At 40.1% G+C, this 21956-nt stretch overlaps 2 protein-coding genes across 3 annotated transcripts; both read left to right on the forward strand.

Annotated features, from left to right (window-relative positions):
* Positions 1-767: 767 nt before the first annotated feature.
* psma5 (proteasome 20S subunit alpha 5) lies at positions 768-3852 on the forward strand. The gene is made up of 10 exons (XM_035662750.1): positions 768-861; positions 1144-1194; positions 1650-1716; positions 1829-1955; positions 2352-2419; positions 2505-2612; positions 2732-2790; positions 2894-2996; positions 3207-3293; positions 3458-3852. Exons 2-10 carry the CDS (start codon positions 1166-1168, stop codon positions 3533-3535), a joined length of 726 nt encoding a protein of 241 aa, XP_035518643.1. The 5' UTR covers positions 768-861; positions 1144-1165; the 3' UTR covers positions 3536-3852.
* A 903-nt stretch (positions 3853-4755) lies between these two features.
* Positions 4756-21169, forward strand: LOC118328107 (sortilin-like). Of its 2 annotated transcripts, XM_035661712.1 has the most exons (20): positions 4756-5047; positions 10935-10997; positions 11111-11184; positions 11293-11395; positions 11637-11798; positions 11945-12018; positions 13508-13557; positions 13635-13762; positions 14976-15120; positions 15260-15415; positions 15539-15651; positions 15865-15967; positions 16054-16222; positions 16327-16511; positions 16593-16782; positions 17150-17266; positions 17813-17921; positions 18299-18411; positions 18513-18639; positions 18739-21169. In XM_035661712.1, the coding sequence occupies exons 1-20, from the start codon at positions 4841-4843 to the stop codon at positions 18751-18753; spliced, it is 2403 nt and encodes an 800-aa protein (XP_035517605.1). In that variant the 5' UTR covers positions 4756-4840; the 3' UTR covers positions 18754-21169. The 2 variants fall into 2 exon arrangements, with proteins under 2 accessions (XP_035517605.1, XP_035517606.1); XM_035661713.1 differs by lacking the exon at positions 4756-5047 and having other exon boundaries at positions 11298-11395.
* Positions 21170-21956: the final 787 nt, after the last annotated feature.

Genomic DNA, 21956 nt, shown 5'->3' on the forward strand with positions numbered 1-21956 from the left:
GAACCCGGGCCGCCTGGGTGAAAACCAGGAATCCTAACCGCTAGACCATATGGGACTTACACAAGGAAAACAGACCCCCCACTGATAGAAATGGGCTTTGTAAATCGCTGCATAAATGATGTAGATTTACATTTTAAAACCCCAGCTGTGATAGAATTATGGGACTGCCCATGCTCTTTAAAATAAAATAAAATAAATCTTGCTCATATTTTATTGGGGACGCCCCTTGAGTGAGGTGAGTTAAATATTATTTACTGACTTTACTGCAATAACGACAGTATCAATATTACGATTGGTTGTGTATTATCCAAGTCAGTGTATGTTCTGTTTTAATGAATAGCCTATTCTGATTTTCCTTTGCGATTAACCTGATTTGCATGATAGGGATTTATTGTTAAAATAGTAGTTCAAGAGACACAACTGGATCCTTTATATTAAACTCCAGCTCCGGTTTCTGTGCAGAGTTTTCATTATCAGTCTAAATGATAAAGATTATCCGGTATTTTCTGTTTACAACTTAGAAAACATTTTTCATCCTTGAAAATCCGTGTTCTTCTTTCATTGCACATCTTATCCCAGTCACCTCCCCTATCAGGAATGATCGCATTTTGTAAAGGTTTATTTCATAAATTCATATTTCATGGTAGACAGTTCAACTTCTCGTCGTTGCTAACAAAGTGAAAAATAATCACACTAATAAATGACTTTAACTTAAAAACGTATCCAGTTTCCTGCTGGAAGCGGCTCCACACAGGCGGAACCTTCGTTTTCCGATTTGTTGACAACCGGCGCGTTTTAGGTGTTACATCTCAGACGCTTCCCCTGAAACAAGCGAACTCATTGAAGGGTTTGTGAGTGGAGGTAAAAGAGTCTAACAAGTGTATTTAATGAGCAGTACGTCGCGGGTTTGTTGATATCCGTTGTGTTGTTTGTTGTCTTAATGTCTGAATGTGGATGTTGTTTGTTTCCGGTCGTTGTGTCACTGATCGCCCGCGTCACTTAGCTAGCATGCTCGCTCGGTATCGCAGCTAACACTAGCTAGCTAATCACCCGGTGTAACGGCGAACACCGTCCTTACTTGTGCTACCTGCTTCAACCTCGTCGTCCAGGAGTCGTTCCTAAACCAGTCCTTTGTTTTTGCAGGTCCTGTGCTCAACGTTAAAAGATGTTTCTGACCAGATCGGAGTATGACAGGTGGGCGAACACAAAGTGCTTTGTCATTTGTTGAGCGCTTCTCAGTGGGGATGAACTCAAAGAGACACAGTTGTGTTCAGAAGTTGTCTGTGCAGGCCGGTTTTGATTGTGACTGCTTAACTAACTCTAGAAATACATCTGTTTCCAACCTTTGTTGTAACTTAGTAGCTGTTTGTTGCAGGTAGTTAGATAGCAGCGAGTCACTCCAACAAGTTATTGTGCTTTCACTTTCGATCTCTCTTTTTTTTTTTTTTTAAGAAACCTTTATCTAACCAGGAAACCCTTATTGAGATTAAAACGTATTAGAGGCAGGTGCTCTTTTTAAGTGGTGACTCTAAACACAACGCACACTGAATGAGAACTACATTTATATGTTGGCTGCACAAATAGTTTTCCATCAGCGTTGAATTGATGACCATTATTAATATTTATCCTTATTCACATCTGCCTTCTAGAGGTGTGAACACATTCTCTCCTGAGGGAAGATTGTTCCAGGTTGAATATGCCATAGAGGCTATAAAGGTGAGTGTTATGTGCTGAATCACTTCAGTTTACGAACTAACTCTTCTGTGGGATATTGTGTACTATCCTTGAAAATGAAGCTCATGAGTTTTCTTTGGTCTTGCTTTCCCAGTTGGGCTCCACAGCCATCGGTATCCAGACATCCGAGGGGGTGTGTCTGGCTGTAGAGAAGAGGATCACCTCTCCACTGATGGAGCCCAACAGCATTGAAAAGATTGTGGAAATTGACACTCACATCGGTAAGAGGAAAGACAAACTTAATGTCGGCTACACAGATAACTGAATCTCAAATTTGGATGCTGACTGGAGACAATTTGGGTATAAACTGTAAGTTAACTTGAGAATGTAATTAGCTGGTTTCTGTAACCATAAAGTAGATATAAAAAGTTGGATAAACAATCTGTTTTTCAATTACACTGTATTTATTTTGCATGGTTTGTATATTGAAAATACAAACATGTTACATGGAGTCAGGGGAAAACTAGGGGAAACTTAAATGGTCCCTTTCATGTGATGTGTTTGATCAGGGGCAATGATTGCACCCTCATATATTGCAGAAGTGGATGGGCAATCGGAGAGGCTGCAGCATATGCAGGACCTGCAGTTTCTAAATTTTCTTTCTTCCTACTTCAAAGGTTGTGCCATGAGTGGCTTGATAGCTGATGCCAAGACTCTTATTGACAAAGCAAGAGTGGAAACACAGGTATGAATGCTGAGCACACTGTAACATAAGTAGTTCACTGACCTTGTGTTCTACCTGTGATTAACCTGCACATATTCCTCCTCAGAACCACTGGTTCACTTACAATGAGACGATGACAGTGGAGAGTGTGACTCAGGCTGTGTCCAACCTGGCACTGCAGTTTGGAGAGGAGGACGCTGACCCCGGTGCCATGGTCAGTCACCTAGCTCATCTCCACGCTGAAATACTCAGCTGTCATAATGTTTGACGTAAACTAGCATAACCTGTGTTCTTCTCTCTCTGCTCTGTTCCTCTGTGCTGTCACATATACAGAGTCGACCATTCGGTGTAGCGCTGCTGTTTGGGGGAGTTGATGAAAAAGGACCCCAGCTGTATGTGAAGATTACTATTTCTGCACCTTTCAGACTTGGGATTTTAAACACAAGCATGTTCACCTATAAGTCTGACGTGACTGTTATTTGTTTGTGAATGCAGGTACCACATGGACCCATCAGGGACCTTCGTGCAGTGTGATGCTCGGGCCATCGGCTCAGCATCCGAGGGAGCACAGAGCTCTCTGCAAGAGGTCTACCACAAGGTACAAACCACTGCATATTTATATTTAACAGGAACATTAGCTCAGCAAATTGTGATCTTGATAAGCTGCTATTTTGTGTGATTTGGCAAATGGCTTTTCAAAGATTTAATGGAATAGGCACAAGTCGTCTAAACGAAAGACATGTAGATGACCAGGGTTGAAGTCTGTACCTTTTCTGTTTGTCCCTCTCTCTCTCTCGGTCACTGACAGTCCATGACATTAAAAGACGCCATCAAGTCGTCTCTCACCATTCTAAAGCAGGTGATGGAGGAGAAGCTCAACGCCACCAACATTGAGGTTCGTTCCTCATTTCTCACCCAGTTTCTGAATACTTGATTTTATTACAACAAGGTGTTAGTCTTAGCTTGACTTAAATTCGTTTTTTAAGTGTGCACAGGACTGCCAGAGTTTAAATACCCCAGGTTTCATGCAGGCTTTCTTAATCTGTGTCTCCTCTGTAGTTGGCAACAGTAGAGCCCGGGAAGACCTTCCACATGTTTTCCAAAGAGGAGCTGGAGGATGTAATCAAGGACATCTAGAGCAGAAGAGACTTTAAAGTCTTGGTTTGAGTTCTGAGCAGGAGAGGACGTGGACGTACACCTGGGCTGAATGTCACAACACAACCACAACTTTCCATCAGCACATTCTCCTTGCTGCATTCAGAAAGTTTTGGATTGCTTAAGAGTTTTCTCTCTTTGTAATGTGCTAATTTTTACTTCTTGTCTCTCGGTATCTGTACAACTCTGTACAGGAGTCTGACCAGCACTTATAACTGAGCAGCAGGAAACCAGGAGGGGTGGGGGGGTATTTTTTGTTACGAATCAGTACTACAATTAAACTTGTATTCAGAAAGTGGTCTGACTCTTTCAGTTTTTGTGTATTTTTTTTGTGTTGTCTTCTTGTTTCAAGTATGATGGTTGTTTGGTTCTGACATTGGGATCTGAAAGTCTGTCCATTACAAAAAACGATTTGTTTATTCATTCATCAGAAACAAAAACGTTTATTTTATGGGTTTAAAATGCTTACCATGTTACTGCAGAGTAAATGTTGGATGTCATCCTCCATCTCTTTCTCCCACTGTTTCCTGTCACTACCAATAAAGGCAAAACTAGCCCCCAATAATATTAAAAAAAGAAAGTATCAAGGATTTAAATTCACAGCTTTAATTTACTTACTTATTCTCTTTTTCACATTGGCACATAATCCTTTATTTCCCCACAGACAATGTTTCTCCCCACATTTTCCTTTCAATTATAGACAGAAAAGTAAATTACATTATTTTTTTAAGCTTTAAGCTTTCATAGGTTTTGCGGTATATTCTGGGATAGATGTTAATGTGATATTTAAAAATGTTACTATTGATATGTTAATATGTGTAAATAATCATGCACCTCTTAAACCATTTCTCGGGTAGACAAAACACAAAAGTTATACTTTCACTTAGGATCTCTTAGGAGCCTTTTACTACTGTGGGAAAACTCTTATCCCTCAGACGGTTTGTTATGGTTTTGCCCTGTTCCTTGGAATCATCAACAAATTCAAAGATTAAATTATCCATTACGAGACGAAACATTTTTCTGGTCTTTGCGCGGTCTTTCCACCAGGGGGCAGTGCAACACCAGAAAATATCTGACATCTCAGTTTAGGAGGACTCCTGCCGTCCAATGAGATTGCAGGTTATTCTGGTCCTGACCAATCGCTTGCCGCGGTGGATGGGACGTTATTAAAGATGCATTTGGTGATGGTGGTGTTGGTGGAAAGGCGGGGGGGGGTGTGCAGCGCAGCAAAGTGTTTGGGACATAAGTGGCTCGCTGAGTCCAAAGTTGGGCAGTCCTCTTGTAAACATGAGCCCCGTTTCTTGCGCGTTGGCGCTCGGGTTGTTTTGGTGTGCGCTGTGCACAGACCTTCACCAGGGAGAAAACGCTGGCAGGGACAAGGAGCGACATGGTTTAGAGAAGTCGGAGCTCGAGAAGAGCAGCGCAGGACTGAATGAACAGACATGTACAGCTCTGCCCGGAGTAGAGGCAGCCCTGCTGAACAACACACATTCTGTAAGCGACTTTCTTTTTACCCGCCCTTGAGAAGTGCCATTAAACTCTCTGAAGAGGGGAAGTAGTATTTGTGTGTTCCTGAGTGCAGTTTGGATTAGTTTAACTCAGGGGGCTACTTCAATGTGTGTGTGTGTGTGTGTGTGTGTGTGTGTGTGTGGGTGTGTGTGTGTTGGTGTGTGTGGTCACTCAGCACATGGAGGTGTTTATAATGTCCAGACTGTAAACAACGACTCAAATAGATGAACCTCTCACATCATTTAACAGGAGCTTTTCTGATGAGACAAGATGAGAGGTTCTGATTGGACAGCTTCCTGTAATGATAATGGTGTGAGATGTGAGTCCTGCATCTGTAGAAGTAAGAGGTGAAACGATTAGTCGATTAATTGATCAGCAGAAATTTAATTTGCAACTGTGCATTGGGATCCATTATCAAGCAGCATGCCAAACTTCTGATGGTTAAAGCTTCTCAAATGTGATGACTTTGTGCTTTTCTTTGTCTTAAAATGTAGTAAAATTACTATAATTTGGTTCTGGACAGAAAAAGAAACAATTTGAAGATGTCACCCTGAGCTTTAGAAGATTTTAATGGTGATCTTTTTTTCCCCAAATTTCTGGCGTTTCATCAACCAAACAATTAATTGGTCAAATGGTTTAAAATAATGTTTAGTTGTTGCTGCAGATAATAACTTCAAATTGCTTATTTTGCCTATTTTTCTAAATTATGTCTATTATCTATTGAATGTGCCTCACTCAACTGATTCATTGTAGTCTGTAAAAGATACAGCCTCATAGCCCACGGCTGTCAATCTGTCAGTTTATTTTTGCTGAAACCAGGGAATGCTTAGCATTTTTATATTAAAAAATTACTCAAACGGTTAATCAATTATCGAAATGATCGACAATTCCTTTGCTGTCATGGACTGGGGCGACTCCACTAAATCAATCGGCTAATTGTTGCATCTGTAATCCCATTCACAATGACAGAAAATATAGAAAATCTGAAAATACTGGAGAAAGTGGAATTGCTGAAATAATCTATAGTCAAAATAGATGCCAAAACGATCGCCATTGTTTCCACTCTATCTGTTACACTCCTTTTTAATTGATCTGGATTCATGTAGGTCGTCATTCCTGCTGACTCTGGTTTATCACACTCTGATGGACTAATGATGCACGCTGAATGGAAACTGTAACTGCAGAGATCTCTAAACATTTAGTTGTGTTCTTCCAGCCTGGCCACAGGAGGGATAGTCAGGTGATATCTGTATGTTGATGTCGTCCTCCATACAGGGAACCACTCCTGCTGTTTCTGTGGCATTTTGTACCTGTGATCTAGATCAAATGCAATCCGTCTCATCTTAACCCTGATCCTACCTTATAATAGACCAAACGACACCTTGTGTTATTTTATTACTGAACATGTTGTAATAGGAAGCACAACAAGAACAATCCAGATGTCCAGAGGAATGTTCAAGAATAACAACTTGGTCCAAAGCTACAGAGCTCCACAGGACAGTCTTCCTGTTTTGTGTGTGTGCGTGTGTGTTGGTGAGTGATGGAAGAAGTGAACGTTACATCATTTCTGTGGCTCAGACACCTGGTCTAGCTTTTGAGCATGAAAACGATTCGGCGTGCTCACGGAGAGCAGACTCCTCCCGTCTCCTTTGGGCTTTTCTCCCTCACAAACATTCCCTACAATTTTTCTGCTGGACTTGATCTGAGCCCCAGTGTGGACTTAAGTCTGAGTTTTCTGTCATCAGACAAGGTGGTGTGAGCACTTAGTATATGGCTCTGAATGAGCAGATCAGACAAATAACCCTAACCCTACTCCTACGCTTCTTTTTGTGCTATTTTAGGCCTGATAGAGTACACAGGATGTGTTTTCTCAGCCAGCCCAAGTGCCTCTTTTTCTCTTTTTTTTAATGTTTGTGTAAGGTTCATTTAGCTGACTCTCTTTGGTTTACAAACTAGCATGCTGTTTCTTCCCCCTCACCCCCCTCTCCTCGCTCTGTTCCGTCCTCTATCCCCACTGGCCAAAAAAACGTAGAGAAAAAACATGTTCTGTTTTCAGGGTGAAGCGTAACTGGGTCGCAGCCAGCTGTTGGAGCACCAAGAAAAGCAGCAGAGATGATGTTCCACATGGTGAGAGAGGGACAGGGGTAGAGAGGGAAAGAGAGCGAGAGTTATGGAAAGTATGGGTTTGTTGATGTACAGGGAGAGACACCCAGTGAGATCAACAAACTAGTGAAAATAGAGAAGCACTTGTGGACTTGTTCTTGTACTGTCCGTGTATAATCCGTGTTTGCATCCACCCTCCACCGGTCGATAAGCGCACAGAAAATGAATCAACAACAATTTTCAAAGTCACTTTCCATCTCGAGCTTCTCAGATGTGAGGATTTGCTTTGATGCTTTAATGTTAACATGCTGATGTTTAGCAGGTTACCATGTTAACCATCATAGCCGGTTACCATGAACACATAGAAGAACTGAGGCTTATAGGAATATTATTTCTGTCTTGTGGATATTTGGTCATAAACCAAAGACAAACTGAAGGATTCGACCTAATAATGTTGTTATATAACATGTTAAGGAATCACCAGAGTTATTACAATTCATCCTGATGGGAACATGAATGTGTAAACCAAACTTAATGGCAATCCATCCAGTAGTTGTTGAGATATTTCAGTCTGGACCAAGGTGGTGGACCGACAGAACGCCATTGCCGTCCCTCGAGCCACGCTACTAGCAAGGGTAAAAGCAAGTGAAACAATTAATTATCTAACTAACATTCTGTTGATTGACTAATTGATTAAGCAATTTTACTTTTTCTAACATTTTATATACTGAAGAGACAAATGAATAAATAATCAGCATGATACGTTATAGTCATACCCTTCTGCTCTTATAACACTAAGTATCGAATGGACAACCCAGCTTACGTCTCTGCCCACGAAGCTTAGCCCAGCATCTGTACACCGCTTCATCTGTTAGATCAGAGCCAAGAGTGTTTGACCCCCTCTTCTGAAGTTTTATGTGTGTAAACACTGCTGCAGCAGAAAGGTTAAAACCCCGAGCAGAAGGAATAAGGAGCTCATTGTGTTGCCGTCTGACCTCTGAAAGAGGACTTCACTGTGCTCCCACCCACCAACACTGTATTACTGAGTCTGCGTGGATATATGTGTGTCCGTTCATGCAAAGTAGTGTGTGTATGTGATACTCGCGTGTGCAGCATTGTTCACTTTTGAAAGTTTAATGTACTAACACACCTTGAATGCCAGAGTTTCATGAGTTGAGAAGCAGATGGAGCTCAGAGGAGCCTTTTTCAAAGCAGTTGGAGCCTTTAAATGCAACACATGATACAGCATGAGGTCATGTCTGGTTTGTGAGGCCACGTCCAACCGGTTCAGACATTTATCTTTGATTATCTTTTTTTTTTTGCTGACTAATGAGTGTCTTTTCTTCCCTTCTCTGCGTCCTTCTACACTTCTGGTTTTCCCATCACAGAACGGAACAGAGTCATCTTAAGCTCTACCTTGATTCCCTTTTCCGTTCCCTATCACGTGAGGCTCCGTTGCCCTTCCTCCAGTGAGATAAGACAGCAGTTTTCACTCAGACACATCTTTCTCAGCCTTTCGCTTCAGTTGACCTGCTGTATAACGCAGTTGTTGATTGTTAGGTTTTCAGTCTCAGTGAGCTGTAGCTGGTCCAGTCAGCATTTGTCCAGTCAGGGTTTCAGGGAACAGATGTGGAAAACACCCCGCTGGTTAAATTAAACACAGGTGTGCAAGCAGCTGGAAGAAGCATTTTCAAAGGCCTGATCTTAAGTCAATAGACAACATGAGACCTGTTGACCTGCAGTGACCTTGTCTGTTGTCATTGTGACTGGACTTAGCATGCTAACATGCTAAACTACAGCGATGAACATGGTAAACATTATACCGGCTAACAATTCAGCATGTTGACAGCGTGAGCATGTTAGCACGCGTACGAATGTTAAAATCAGTTGGTTTTGTAGAAATTGACATAATATACACCTTCTAAAAGGCCAGTTCTAACCTTTAAAGATAAATATCATGAGTCATAAAGCAGACGGTCAGGCTAAGACCAGGAAATGGCTTTGTTTAATTATAGTATATTAAAGTGGTGTTTTCTTGGTTGTTGTCAGCCACCTGTCCCACTGTTGTTGAGCATGATAATTATTGTAACTTAACGCTATGATACGTCACCAGTTTTGTGAATGGTTTTTAGACCTGCATGTGTATTAAGATGGGGAGGCAGATAAATATTCATAGTTTGCCCACTTACTTTGTTCCGGTGACAAAGGCATTTAGCATTATAAGTGAAAAGTTAGATTTTTGTGCATCCTGAGTCTAGGCCTAAGTCCTGCTTAAACGTCAAGTGTGACCAAACACTGTCATTTAACTCATATCTACAAACCATAATAGTACTTAACTTTTTAAATGTTTTATTTGGCAAGTATGTCTACTGTTATATAAATGAAAAGGGAAAAGAGCAGGAAAAAAGGGGTTGAGAGAGAAAACTGACATGTAACAATGTTCCTTGGACAGATTTGAAGCCAAAACACTGTGGTTTAATGGTATGAGACTGTTGGGAGGACAGGACACATCATTCTTCACATTTTTGAACTGATCAACAGATTAATCAGATGACTGCAAAGGAAGAGCGGAGGAGCTGTCAAGCAAGCAATCCAATGATCAATAGATGAAAGAAAAAGTGGGTGCTGCGAGGGTGTGATGAAATGATTAATGTAGAGGAGAGATGGAAAGTTGTGTTCACACTCTTGGACGGCCAGAGCAGTCCAGTTTCCACTGGACTTATTTACAAGGAGTTTCCAGTAGGCAGACCTGGCTGTCTCCTGTGGCTTTATGGAGCTGTATGCAGACTCTCCAGGGCTGGGCTCACCTTGTAAACATCTCTGCTCTGCCAGTAAAACAGAGGAGGGGAGAAACCTTACTCAGACTCCAAACAATGTGAACTGTGGCTAAATACATTGCTGTAATGACCAAACACTTGAACACCGTCACTCTGGATAAATAGACTGGAATGTTGTTTGCACTTTCAACTCAATACCTCTGATATTATGTAACACTGAGGGTGTTTTTTAGATTTTATTTTGAACTTTAAATCTTCTATACAAGAAATGTATTAATAAATGTATGAAAAGTAAGGTACATTTTGTCATCATGTCAGAATAGAATACCGTCAGTCTACTGTATCTGTATGTGTGTTCTTGCTGTGCTCGGGGCATCAGTAATTGTCTTGTTCCCTGGCCTCAGCTTTGTCATTTAGGCAGGAATGTAGGTCACACACGCAGAGTGCATCCAAATGGCTGTGTTACTTTGGACAGTAAGGACAATTCATTCTGTCTCTTCGGCTGCTGTGTATAGCGCCCGAAACAAACTCACATACTTTGTTTTGTTTTGTGTATTTTGTATAACTGTTTCTCAAACGTTTTACGCCACTTAACCAATATTAGGCTCCAAGTACCACCATTATGACCAACATTGAAGTACACTAGTGCTGGCCGACCCTATTCAGCTACAGACAGTTCAGGGAGGAGGCAGGTTGAATCCTGCAGTTTAAAAAAAATGAATTTTACCTTCCTTACTATCTAGCCATCACAATTTAGCTAGTAACTAATTATGGATGTATGCATGCTACGTTCATGAACATGACTGCGTTTACATTGCGATTAGTGGGAGACCCACTCTACTTCTTGAGCCACAGCTGCCACATTAAGCAATATACATCATATCAAACTCAGAAATATTTCAAATAGTCCTACATGGTAGTATTAAACTCTATATTATTACTCGTTGATGGTTTTCTAAAAAGTGCCCTTTTTTTTTCTTTGCTTTTTTCAGTTTACCTTCAAAGTGAGAACCATGGGTTCGCTGTCACTGGCCTGGGTGGGAGATGGATCAGGGGTAAGTTTGTTCACATTATTGAAATTATATAACTGTAAACAAAACAAAAGTCAAATTAAGAGAATCCAAGACGTCGTACAGATTGTTGTTTAACTCCTGCTCTCCTCTCCTAGGTGCTGCTGGTCTTGACGACATTTCAGGTGCCGTTGTTCATGATGCGTTTCGGCCAGTCTAACCTCTACAGGAGGTGAGGAATGCCTGATGGTTGGTGAAAACGCTAAATGATAATAGAGCAGTAAATAATTTGTCATAGCTGTGGTCTGAGGGTCTAACTGCAACCTTGTCACTGTGTCAGTGAAGACTATGGGAAGTCGTTCAAGGATGTGACTCACCTGATCAACCACACCTTCATCCAGACTGAGTTTGGCATCGCCATCAGCCCTGACCACTCTGGCAAGGTGAGCTGTTTGGGGACAGCAAAAGTGTTTTTCTTTGTGCTGAAGATGCAGGCCTTCACATATATGCTTCACATATATGCTCCTTACACTTACTTACCCTGGAATTTATGTGGTTTGTGGTTTGTCTATAAATGACATACCTTTGCTTCACAATAATGCAACAAATCATAAAGCTCCACACTCTACTGTTGTAGAATATGAAGGATCATTCCTTACAGCTCCTCTCTGTGTTTGGTTTCAGGTGATGCTCACCGGTGACGTGTCAGAAATCGGGGGGTTCAGACTGTTTCGCTCGAAGGACTTTGGCATGACCTTTGTTCCAACTGACCTGCCATTTGAGCCCCTCATTCAGATGTTGTACAACCCTGGAGACTGCAACACACTTGTGACACTAAGTATCACGGTAGTAGCATTGACGCTTTAGACCAAACCTCTAATCTTAGAGTTTTAATGAACTACACTAATCTGGACCTACTTACCACATGCTTCTATTTCACTGAATACTCAAAAGTCAGTGGACACTTTTTTTAATGAGCCTTTTCCCTCCAGTTGGACCTGTGGCTGTCTGAGGACTTTGGTGCCACCTGGAGGAAGATCCATGACAGTGTTTGTTTGGTCAGATGGTGAGAATCGCCCTCTACATCATCTGTCAGTTTTGTAATAACATACAAATACAGACAAGAAATGTGGTTTCTTGTTGGTACTGAATATGTAACAGATGGTATATTGAAGAACCAAGACATTAGGGACTGTTAGATAATTATTGAGGTGGTGAGGGGGCCTGGACCTTATGTTTAAAAAAAAAAAGAAGCAAGGTTATCCATTTATTGCTGATCCTTCCTTTAGTTTCAATATATGTTAATGGGACAGTATATTTTACATATTCAATTCGAATTAGAAATTGCCAAAATGATGGTTAACATAAATAGGGTGTTTTTATTTACCCAGCATTCCTGATCCCTATTTTTGAACTAATTAAACAATTACTAAATAAGCATGATATAATAGGTTTACTCTTTATGATGCATTTAACTTACTTTAGTTTAAAGCGCTGGTGACTGCTGGCTAGTGTAAAAAGGGTGCATTCTTTAGTGAGAGAATCTAAGTAACTAAAACCCACATATTGGACACGTCTTTTGTGGTGGATCCGTGGCGCGCACACAGCAGTAAATCAGTAAACAGTAAATCTAGCTAGAAACAGATACAATTAATGTGTATTTCTGGGGCATGGAAAAATTTAAGACCGGCTCGTGTTCTCCAAAATAAAATACAAACAAAAAAAATCTGATTATCCTCCCTTCAGTAAAATAAAAATGGATAACCACCTCCACCACTAATTCGTATACAGTCCCTTAATATATACTTTATGTATATTTATAGGCTAGCAGAGAATGGACCTACAGTAACCTTTTATGTCATTCATTTTTGTGATTGGTTTAGAGTGAAAAGTCACATAAAACACTGTCCATCACTGACAGGGTGTGAAACAAATTGTCCATGTTTGTTTCCACACAGCCTACATATGCATCTTTGTTTTTGGTATAACAGGAGTTTATGTGTGTGTTCTTTGTCCATTGTTGTTATTCCAGCTGTCTTGCTTACCACAGTTTGGATCACTCTCCTGACTCTGGTTTCCTTTGGGCACCAGAGTTCACATGAGGTTGTGGTGTCAGCCTGCGGTTGTTAGCGCTGCATTGTGGGAACATTGTGATAGCTCTGCGTGACCACAGCTGTCATTTAGGCCCCAACCTAAATTGACTGCAGAGGGAGGGCGCTGAGGCTGCTGTCAGAGTGAATCATGAGTCAGCAGCAGCATTTTTATTCATCCCACAGTCCTTGAACCAGCAGAATCTTGTGCAGTGTGAAAACCTTCGTCCCTTTTGGCAATGAACAAAACCAGAGAGGGCTTGGAGCGCAGCCCGGGGGTCGATGCGCGCCTTGCTCACACAGCACTTGGGTGCAGCCACAGCCATAATCTGTGATCTCTACAAATTCCAAAAGTGGATTTACATTTGAATTCAGACAACTTTCAGATGTTAAAAAATGTGCGCACAATTAGATTTTTCCTTTCTCCGGATTCCTTGCTTTACTGTTTCTTTTTCTCACGCACAGGGGTCCAAAAAACAGCATCTACTTCACAACGAACTATAATGGATCATGCAGTAAGTAAAGACAATATAGTCATACATACATATGCAACTTAGGAATACATCTAGTAACTCCACTTTCTTTCTGTTAGATGATAGAGGAATGTTGGAGTTGAGGAAGACGGCAGACTATGGTCAAAGTTTTCAGACCATCGCAACAAGGGTTTACTCCTTTGTACTGGGAGGGCGCTTTGTCTTTGCTTCCATTATGACTGGCACGGTATGTTTGAACATGTGTCTTTGCTTCTTGGCCTTTTATTAAGAGCAGAATGTGTGTGTTTCTAGTAATCTGCCTTCATCTGTTTTTATGATGAATACAGTATCTCTTTATGCAGTTGTGTGTGTTTCTTCACACATCTGTGTCACCCAGTAACATTTTTGTACAAATGTTACCCGCCTCCGTGCATTTTACGAGCTGCTAGCAGGCCAAATTACAAAAAACATATTTTCTCACTCACTCCAAGTGGTATCTAGCCATTCAATTAGTTTCTGACCCCACTTAGAATGCAATCTGTAGCTGGATAGGAAAGCATGTGTTAATGCCAGGTGTAAATGCATGCAGTATGCACTGGAATGTGATCAGATCAGCCAAACCACATCAGGAGGTGGTCTGGCTCATATTGTGATCAGATCTCAGCCAGGTATAAAAGCAATCCGTATAGCATGAACACATTATGAAAGAAATCTGTCCAGCCAGTTGAAAGGTCACCTAACTCCACGTATACCTGCTGGCATAAGATGCAAGGCTAAAGCTCCATTCAGTAGCTGTAGCTAGGAAGTGTTCCCTCCCAACAAGTGACTTAAAAATGAATGAATGGCAGACACACCAAATAAAGATAAACTCTTGATATTTTTCATCCAAATATAGATCATATGTTAATAAGAGGTGTATATATTGATCATTTATACATATTAAACTCTTGAAACCATCCTATTATTGTGCAGATGAAACACATTTGTTTGTTCTTTTGTGATTTGGGTGTACTGACCTGACCCTTTAATTTAAGTAAATTAGTAACATCACATAGAACAAAGATATCATATTCAGAAAAGAGAAGAAGAAAGAAAGATTATACACAGGGTGAGCATTGACATTACCTATCATGCTGCTATCACTGGGATACCATCGTAACGATAATATATACATGGTAAGTATATGATCACGCCTATATCAGAATAATAGTAACAATCAGGGCAATAATAATAATGACACATTGGGAAATCACATTTCATTGCTACTATTCACATCTAAATAATTATGACTACCCCTCCACTACTACGACTACTCTATTGGGCAAACCTCATCATCATATACTTATCCTTTTGTGTTCCTATGTCAGGAAGACTGGCAATAATGAATGTATAGCAGATCGATACTTCCAGTTATTTAACATTTTCTCCTAATTATGTTTGCTTGTATGTGTGTGTCTTAGGGTACAGAGCGTATGATTCATGTGTCAGTGGACGGAGGTGAGGTGTGGAACATGGCTCAGCTTCCTACAGTCAACCACGAGCAGTTCTACTCCATCCTGACAGCCAATCAGGACATGATATTCATGCATGTGGATGACCCTGGAGGTCAGAACCAGTGAGGATGCTGATTGTGATGATTGATGTGGATGATAATGTTGACATTGTTGGTATTTACAGATGATGCTAATAATTAACAATAATTGATAATACAGAATAACCTTAAAGCGTGTGTGTGTGTGAGCAGACTCCGGTGTTGGAACCATCTATGTGTCAGATGACAGAGGTGCCGTGTTTTCCAAGTCTCTGGAGCGCCATCTTTATACGACCACAGGAAGCGACACTGACTTCACTGTTATTACTTCACTCAGAGGCGTCTACATGACCAGCATTCTCTCAGAGGGTGGGTCTGCACACTGTGTAATATGTACCTACTTGTTTAAAAGCAATCTTCTGGTTATTTTTAAATATTAAAAATATCTACTGGGATCCTGACAGTTTTTTTTTCTTTGTGTTCTTTTTGCAGACGGTGCCGTGGAAACAGTGATCACCTTTGACCAAGGAGCAAAATGGCAGACACTGCGCAGACCACAGAACAGCCACTGTGACACTGAGACCTCAACTAACAGGCCTAACAGAGTGAGACAGACATACACACTTAGATTTATATAAACTATATTTAAATATACTTTTTGTTTCATTTCCATTATGTCTGGCATGTATGTAATGAGGCTGTTTAAGTAATTCCATTAAATCTTTTGTTGTGTTTTCATTTGAAACTACAAACTATGAGTGTCTGCAGTGAGCATGTGATTTAGTACCAATGTTAGCCTAATTATTGTTTCCTTACAGTGCAGACTTCACATCCACGCTTCCTACAGCACCACCATAAAGATGAACGTCCCCATGCTGCCTCTCTCACAGCCCATAGCTGTGGGCCTGATTCTGGCCCATGGTAAAAAAAAAAACCCAAAAAATCGCTATTAATAATTTCACTGCATGGTAAACGTCTCATAACACCATTGTGCTCTGTTTCTCCAGGAAGCGTTGGAGATGCAGAGTCAGCTCTCTCCCCTGACGTGTACGTGTCTGATGACGGTGGTTACTCATGGCTGTTGGCTCTCAAGGGCCCCCATCATTATGCCATACTGGACTCTGGAGGGCTACTGGTGGCTGTGGAGCACACCAACTCACCTGTCAACCAGATCAAGTGAATATGACTGAGCATTGTAGAGAAGTTGTTTACTGTAGTTCTGTCTTTTTATCACTTGCCAGTTTGTAAACTTGCCGTTCTTTGCCCACCAACACCCTCAGGTTTTCAACAGACGAGGGGCAGTGCTGGCATACGTATAACTTCACCAGCAACCCTCTTCACTTCAGCGGTATGGACAGTGAGCCTGGCTCTCGCTCTATGAACATCAGCCTTTGGGGCTACAGGAACGACTTCAGTAAATGGGTGGTGATCACCATAGACTTCAGAAAGCTCTTCACCAGAGACTGTGAGTGTGTGTGAGAATATGGGTGATGACTGGTTGATGTAACGGGAAGTACTTAGAATGTTTGTGTATATGTATGTGCAGGTACTGAAGGGGACTATCTACAGTGGCTGGCTCACTCTGCAGACCCCAGTGGATCTAATGATGGCTGTGTGCTGGGCTTTAGAGAGACCTTCTTACGCCTGAGGAAAGACGCTGTCTGCTGGAACGGGAGGGACTATGCTGTCACTAAGAAACTGTCCCCTTGTCCATGTACAGGAGATGATTATCATTGGTATGTTCTGTGAAATACCAAAATAGATCAAGTCTATTTTCATCCTGCACTTAGTGTAACCATGAGATTAACTGAATCCACACCAGACTCTTTATGTGTTGTTTCATTAACTAAGAAAAGCAGATTCTTGTTTCAGTTTTGCCAATCAGCTACAGCTGAACAAGTATGTGTTTAGTTTAATGGATTTTAAAGGAGGTTTATCAAAATGTAATTTTCCCAAACCCACAGAGCAATAAACTAAAGATTAACAACTTTAAACTGAGGGCTTTATTTTTTACATGCAAAAAGATTTATACAGTTACAGTTATACACTACTGTCTCAATAAATATGTAAGAATGTCTTATAAGTTTCTGCTTTGTCTTACAGTGACTTTGGATTTTACCGTCCAGAGAACAGCTCAGAGTGTGTGGAACAGGAGGAGTTGAAGGGCCATCCTCTGGAGTTCTGCTTAAATGGGACTACTGAACAGCTCCAGTCCAGTGGGTGAGAATGCCTGTTGTAGATTTTTTTGGGGTGCCTTTAATTTTTTCAGAACAACTGAGAAGTGACAGGAAAGTGGGGAGAGAGAGGGTGATGGTTTGCAGCCATAGGTTGGAATCAAACCTGGTCCATTACGGTAAAGACTCAGCCTTAGTACATGGGCTGCACGCTAAATGGGGGTCATACAGAGAATGTCTGTTTTTATCTCCTCTGCTCTTTTGCCCTAGTTTAAGAGACAAGAAACTCGAACTTATACAAAATGTTGAAATTGTATGCATAATTATGATAATGTCAGTTACAGGTCTGTCAACAGTAATCCAGGTACAAGCACTGTAATAAATGGCGAGCACTTCCAGAACCCCATTATAGATTATGCATTTAAGGCTAATTGTTGGTTAGTAGATTTCCATTTCTGCAGCTCTTGTGCCTCCATCTCCCTCCATTAGTGGTATGAATCTTATCTTTAGTTTACCAGCTGCCATGTCCTGCCCTTTGTCCTTGTCATTGAGTTTTGTCTTGCCTTTCATGTCTCTGCGTCTTCTTACATAGCTATCGGAAGATTCCAGGCGACCAGTGTGAGGGAGGTTTCCAGCCAGACAGGAAGGAGACAGACCTGAGAAGGATATGCACGAGCAACGCCCTTCATCCTAATTCTCTGGTCAGTTCTGCTTATTTACAGAAAGAGACAGGGTGGGCTAACTACACAATAGAATGCCATCTACCTGGTTGCATATTGAGACATCCTAAAAATCAACAGGGGAACCTCTGATCTTCGGCATGGTCAACACTAAAGGTGTGAATGAGCCATGTTATCAATCAAGTGTACTGCAGGTTTTGAGTTAATGAATCCATCCACTACTGTTCTGCAAATATGTTTTTGTGCATCGAGATACAAGATACATGAGCAGGTGTTTGCAGTACAGCTGAGAAACATAAAATCTGGTGAATCCTTTGCCATGTGAGTGATGCAGTGTATGTATAAAGGTGTAATTTCTTCACATTTTCAGCCCTTTCTGTTTCTCTAACTCTTAACAGACTGAAAACAGTTCACCAAACACTGCCATCGTAGTGATGGTTGTCATAGTGATCTTTCTGATGAGTGGCGTTGCAGGCGTTTGGCTGGTTAAGAAATATGTCTGTGGAGGACGGTCAGTTAACTGTTTCATCTTTCTACAAACTCGCAAATAAACAGTGTACATGCTGAATTTCAACTGTGTTTGTTTTCTAATGTGCATTATGTCCTCATCAGGTTCCTTGTGCACCGATACTCTGTTATGAGGGAACACGTTGAGGCTAATAAAATAGAAGGGGTCGATGATATTGACCCTCACTACATGGAGACAGGAAAAGCACAGTACAATGAAGACTCAGATCAGGTAGCAGATACTGTTTAAAAAACACAATTTGTAGTTAAACTTTGATTAAACTCTTATTTTATCTATGAACTAATATGCCTTGTTTGTGTCTCCCCACAGGACCTCTTAGAATAAGGTGGACATTTCTCCCCACTCAAAGGCTCTTCAAGACTAAATTTTATGCAGTCTTTCATGGTGCCTGGGTGCTCCTGTTGCTCCCACATGCTGATTAACATCTTCTTCTCACTTCTCCCTTTCCCCTGGTGGCTGGAGGACTCAGCAGCAACTCACATTGCTTACTTGTGCCAGTTGAGTCTCCCACAAAAAGGCGAACCGGTGGTTTGGGGAGGGGGACAAACCCAGCGCCGAACAGAAGAAAGCCTCTGGGGTCCCTGGAGAGCTTTTGTTGTTTCTGTCACAAAGAGTTCTGTAAAGACCATCGAGTCTGAATATGTGCTCTGTTGTGCTCTGTATGTGTCCTTCCATGCTGACCTGAGAAAGGTTGGTCTTTCATATCGTGATGCACTGCAGATGCACCACAGGAAGGCTACGACTCGGACTCATAAAAAATTAGGGAAAGAGTTAGGGAACAGCCAAGTAACAGAACACAGAAAATAACAATTCGTATTTTAGCTCAGAAATTATGTCTGGTGTCAAGTAAGTAGTTTATTTACTCAATAAATTTAAAACTTGCAAGAAACATTCTTGTTGTGTATGGCGGCCATTTTAACATTCATCTTGTGAGTTTCACCAGTCACTAAAATTAGGCACTATGAGTTATTTTAGAAATGAGCAATTTTTTACTTTAATAGCAACTACTGAGAGCACTAGTGCGTCCTTTAATGCTACTGGTCTTCATTTTGACAAGTAGTGTTTGTGTTTTTAACCATATACTGTCTATGTTTTTTACAGGTAAAAAATTACCACAATTTTGATAGTACTCCATCAGGTGGTGCACTTTTCACATAACCCTTCAGTACACTATAATGTTTGTTTTATTGTAACAGTGGAAGTTCTTTCTTATTTTACGACAGCATTTCACTTTTTAAAGTAGGTAATATATAATCATAACAAATATATTAATAGTCCAATATTATTCAAATATGTCAACATTTTTGTTTTTATCATTTTTAATTATTATTAAAAAGTATTATTAAGTTTAAATAGATAGAGGAGTTGTACTAAAATGTAGCAGTAACAAAACATAAAGATAAGTACAAATACTGTTTAGACAGTTGCTATTAAGAATGCAAAGATTATTATTAAAAGTGATTACTACTGCTTATTTTAGACCAACTATTATTAGCTACCAGATAAAGTATGTTGAGAAGAAAGACACAAGAATGAATCAAATACTAGTCTTTAATTTTTAGTGCCTAGTGAAATAAATGTTAAAAGGGCCTGCCATTGTTCTGAAGATATACAGTGCAGCTTCATACAACCAACCTTTTCTGCTCCCCTGTATGTGGTGAAAGTGAAAGACTTGAATTATTGCCAAAGCACTTTTGTTTTTTAGTTTTCTCATTTTAAGAGGTGAGGTTTTAGAGGTGAAACCTAACCTTAGCCCAGCATTATATGAGTATGAAGGTAATGCTAACCCAAACCCTTTACTTGAACTTTCTGATATTTCTGTGTAACCGGATGCATCAATATGTTACTGTTGTTGTGTTTGTTTTTATTATTTGGCTGATATTTTCCCCTTATCAGTCAGTACCAATATGCATTTGTCTAATGATCTTAATGCAGGTGCAGGCATAATCATCAAGATAATCAAATGTTTTTCAGAGATAATCTTGTGTCTGTTTCTAATATGACAGTAGACAAATAGTCACAAAATGCTGTTATAATATTATATGAATTTAAAGCTACTATTAGCCAGTATTGATATATTTGTGCATCCAAATTTAATAATCTCAGATATGTTGCAAAATATCCACAATAACAGAACTAATTTATCAGATTAAGGTGTCTGGTGCCCATAAAGAGCATAAACTTAACCTATTAAATTAATCAAGAACTTTTCCCCACACTTCTCTGTGTTATATGAATTGTTTAGATGAGATGTTGGCTGGCTACCATTCCTATCGTCTGCGATGTAAGAGCTGTAACTGTTGACACATGCAGGCCAATGCTTGTTTTCTCCAGCAGAGTCAATAATATCCCAGTGAATAAGCTACTGTAATAAGCTGGCCTAATATAGAGGCATATTCTCAAGGACTGTTGGGTGGACTTTGTCAGATATGAAAGCAACTTCATATGCTTGATGCTTCTTTATTTACACAACTGTCAGTAAGAACAAACCCAGATATTTACTGGATTCAATGATTTATTTTTGCACTGTATCTACAGATCTGTGAAAAAGTTCCATTTGTGCCTCCTTGTACATCTAATGTTTGAGGGCCATGATTTGTGATCTTCATTCCTTGTTTTTCTTCACTGTTTGCCAGAATATATGAGATAAGAATATCTGAAGTAAACTGTTCTGTAGCACAGATGTTTCATAACAATGTTTGCATTTATTGAATGAAATAACACTTTCTCTTTTACATCAGCTCAGTTGTGTTTGGATTTTGTTAATGCATCATTTCTACAAATTGATTGGTTCAAAGCCCTGCAATATAAGTAAGAGTATGCTCATTGTAAAATGCAGGCTACTAATGTACAAGCAGTCATTTACTTAATTATTACGTTAATGAGAAGTTTTCAAAATGGCCTTAGTGTTCAGTACATGTTGTATTGTTGTTGTAACCTTGAAGGGAGAAGGTACTGTACAAGGACACAATGTCCTCCTTCCTGCAGTCACAACACTACGATGGAGCTACACCAAGGCAACAAACATGATTAAACAATCACTATGATTATTTATTTTATTTCTGAACATTTAAAATTAGGCACCCTTTATAAAAGGTTTGTAAGTTGTAGCTACTAAGTTTATTTGTAGTAAGAAAAATTATTTACCAATGCTTTACAGATCAGATCTTAGCCATTTCCAAGACACAGGCACGATGTAAAAAAATTACTCAGTTTCTTATTAATGGCTTATAACTAATTAATTAAATATTGTTAATGACTTATTAACCAATAATAAAGCCATTAGTTTCAACTTATAAACCCTTTAAAGAGGTATCTTATTAGAAAGTGGAACTGAACTCAAGACCATCATGTTTAAAAAGACTATTATACTCAATGTAATACGTAACATAAAACTTAATTCAGCAAAATAAATAATGCAGCCAGAGGACATTTTAAATGTGAGTAAAAAGGAGCCCTTGATATCTCTTTTGGAATCAAAGTTACAAACATTTCATGAAGTGGACCTACTATATAATAATAATAAA

This window comes from Morone saxatilis, unplaced genomic scaffold (genome assembly GCF_004916995.1).
Source record: "Morone saxatilis isolate NCDOM2014 unplaced genomic scaffold, NCSU_SB_2.0 Contig18, whole genome shotgun sequence".
NCBI classification, from domain to species: Eukaryota; Metazoa; Chordata; class Actinopteri; family Moronidae; genus Morone; species Morone saxatilis.

What these genes read in the sequence shown, in the direction of transcription:
- LOC118328107 (XM_035661712.1), top strand. Translation starts at nt 4,841, where the DNA reads ATGAGCCCCGTTTCTTGCGCGTTGGCGCTCGGGTTGTTTTGGTGTGCG. An exon ending in GACCAGCATTCTCTCAGAGG is followed by an intron (nt 15,416 to 15,538) that starts GTGGGTCTGCAC and finishes TTCTTTTTGCAG; the next exon opens with ACGGTGCCGTGGAAACAGTG. An exon ending in GGGCCTGATTCTGGCCCATG is followed by an intron (nt 15,968 to 16,053) that starts GTAAAAAAAAAA and finishes CTGTTTCTCCAG; the next exon opens with GAAGCGTTGGAGATGCAGAG.
- psma5 (XM_035662750.1), top strand. Translation starts at nt 1,166, where the DNA reads ATGTTTCTGACCAGATCGGAGTATGACAG. An exon ending in GGAAATTGACACTCACATCG is followed by an intron (nt 1,956 to 2,351) that starts GTAAGAGGAAAG and finishes CCTACTTCAAAG; the next exon opens with GTTGTGCCATGAGTGGCTTG. An exon ending in ACGCTGACCCCGGTGCCATG is followed by an intron (nt 2,613 to 2,731) that starts GTCAGTCACCTA and finishes TCACATATACAG; the next exon opens with AGTCGACCATTCGGTGTAGC.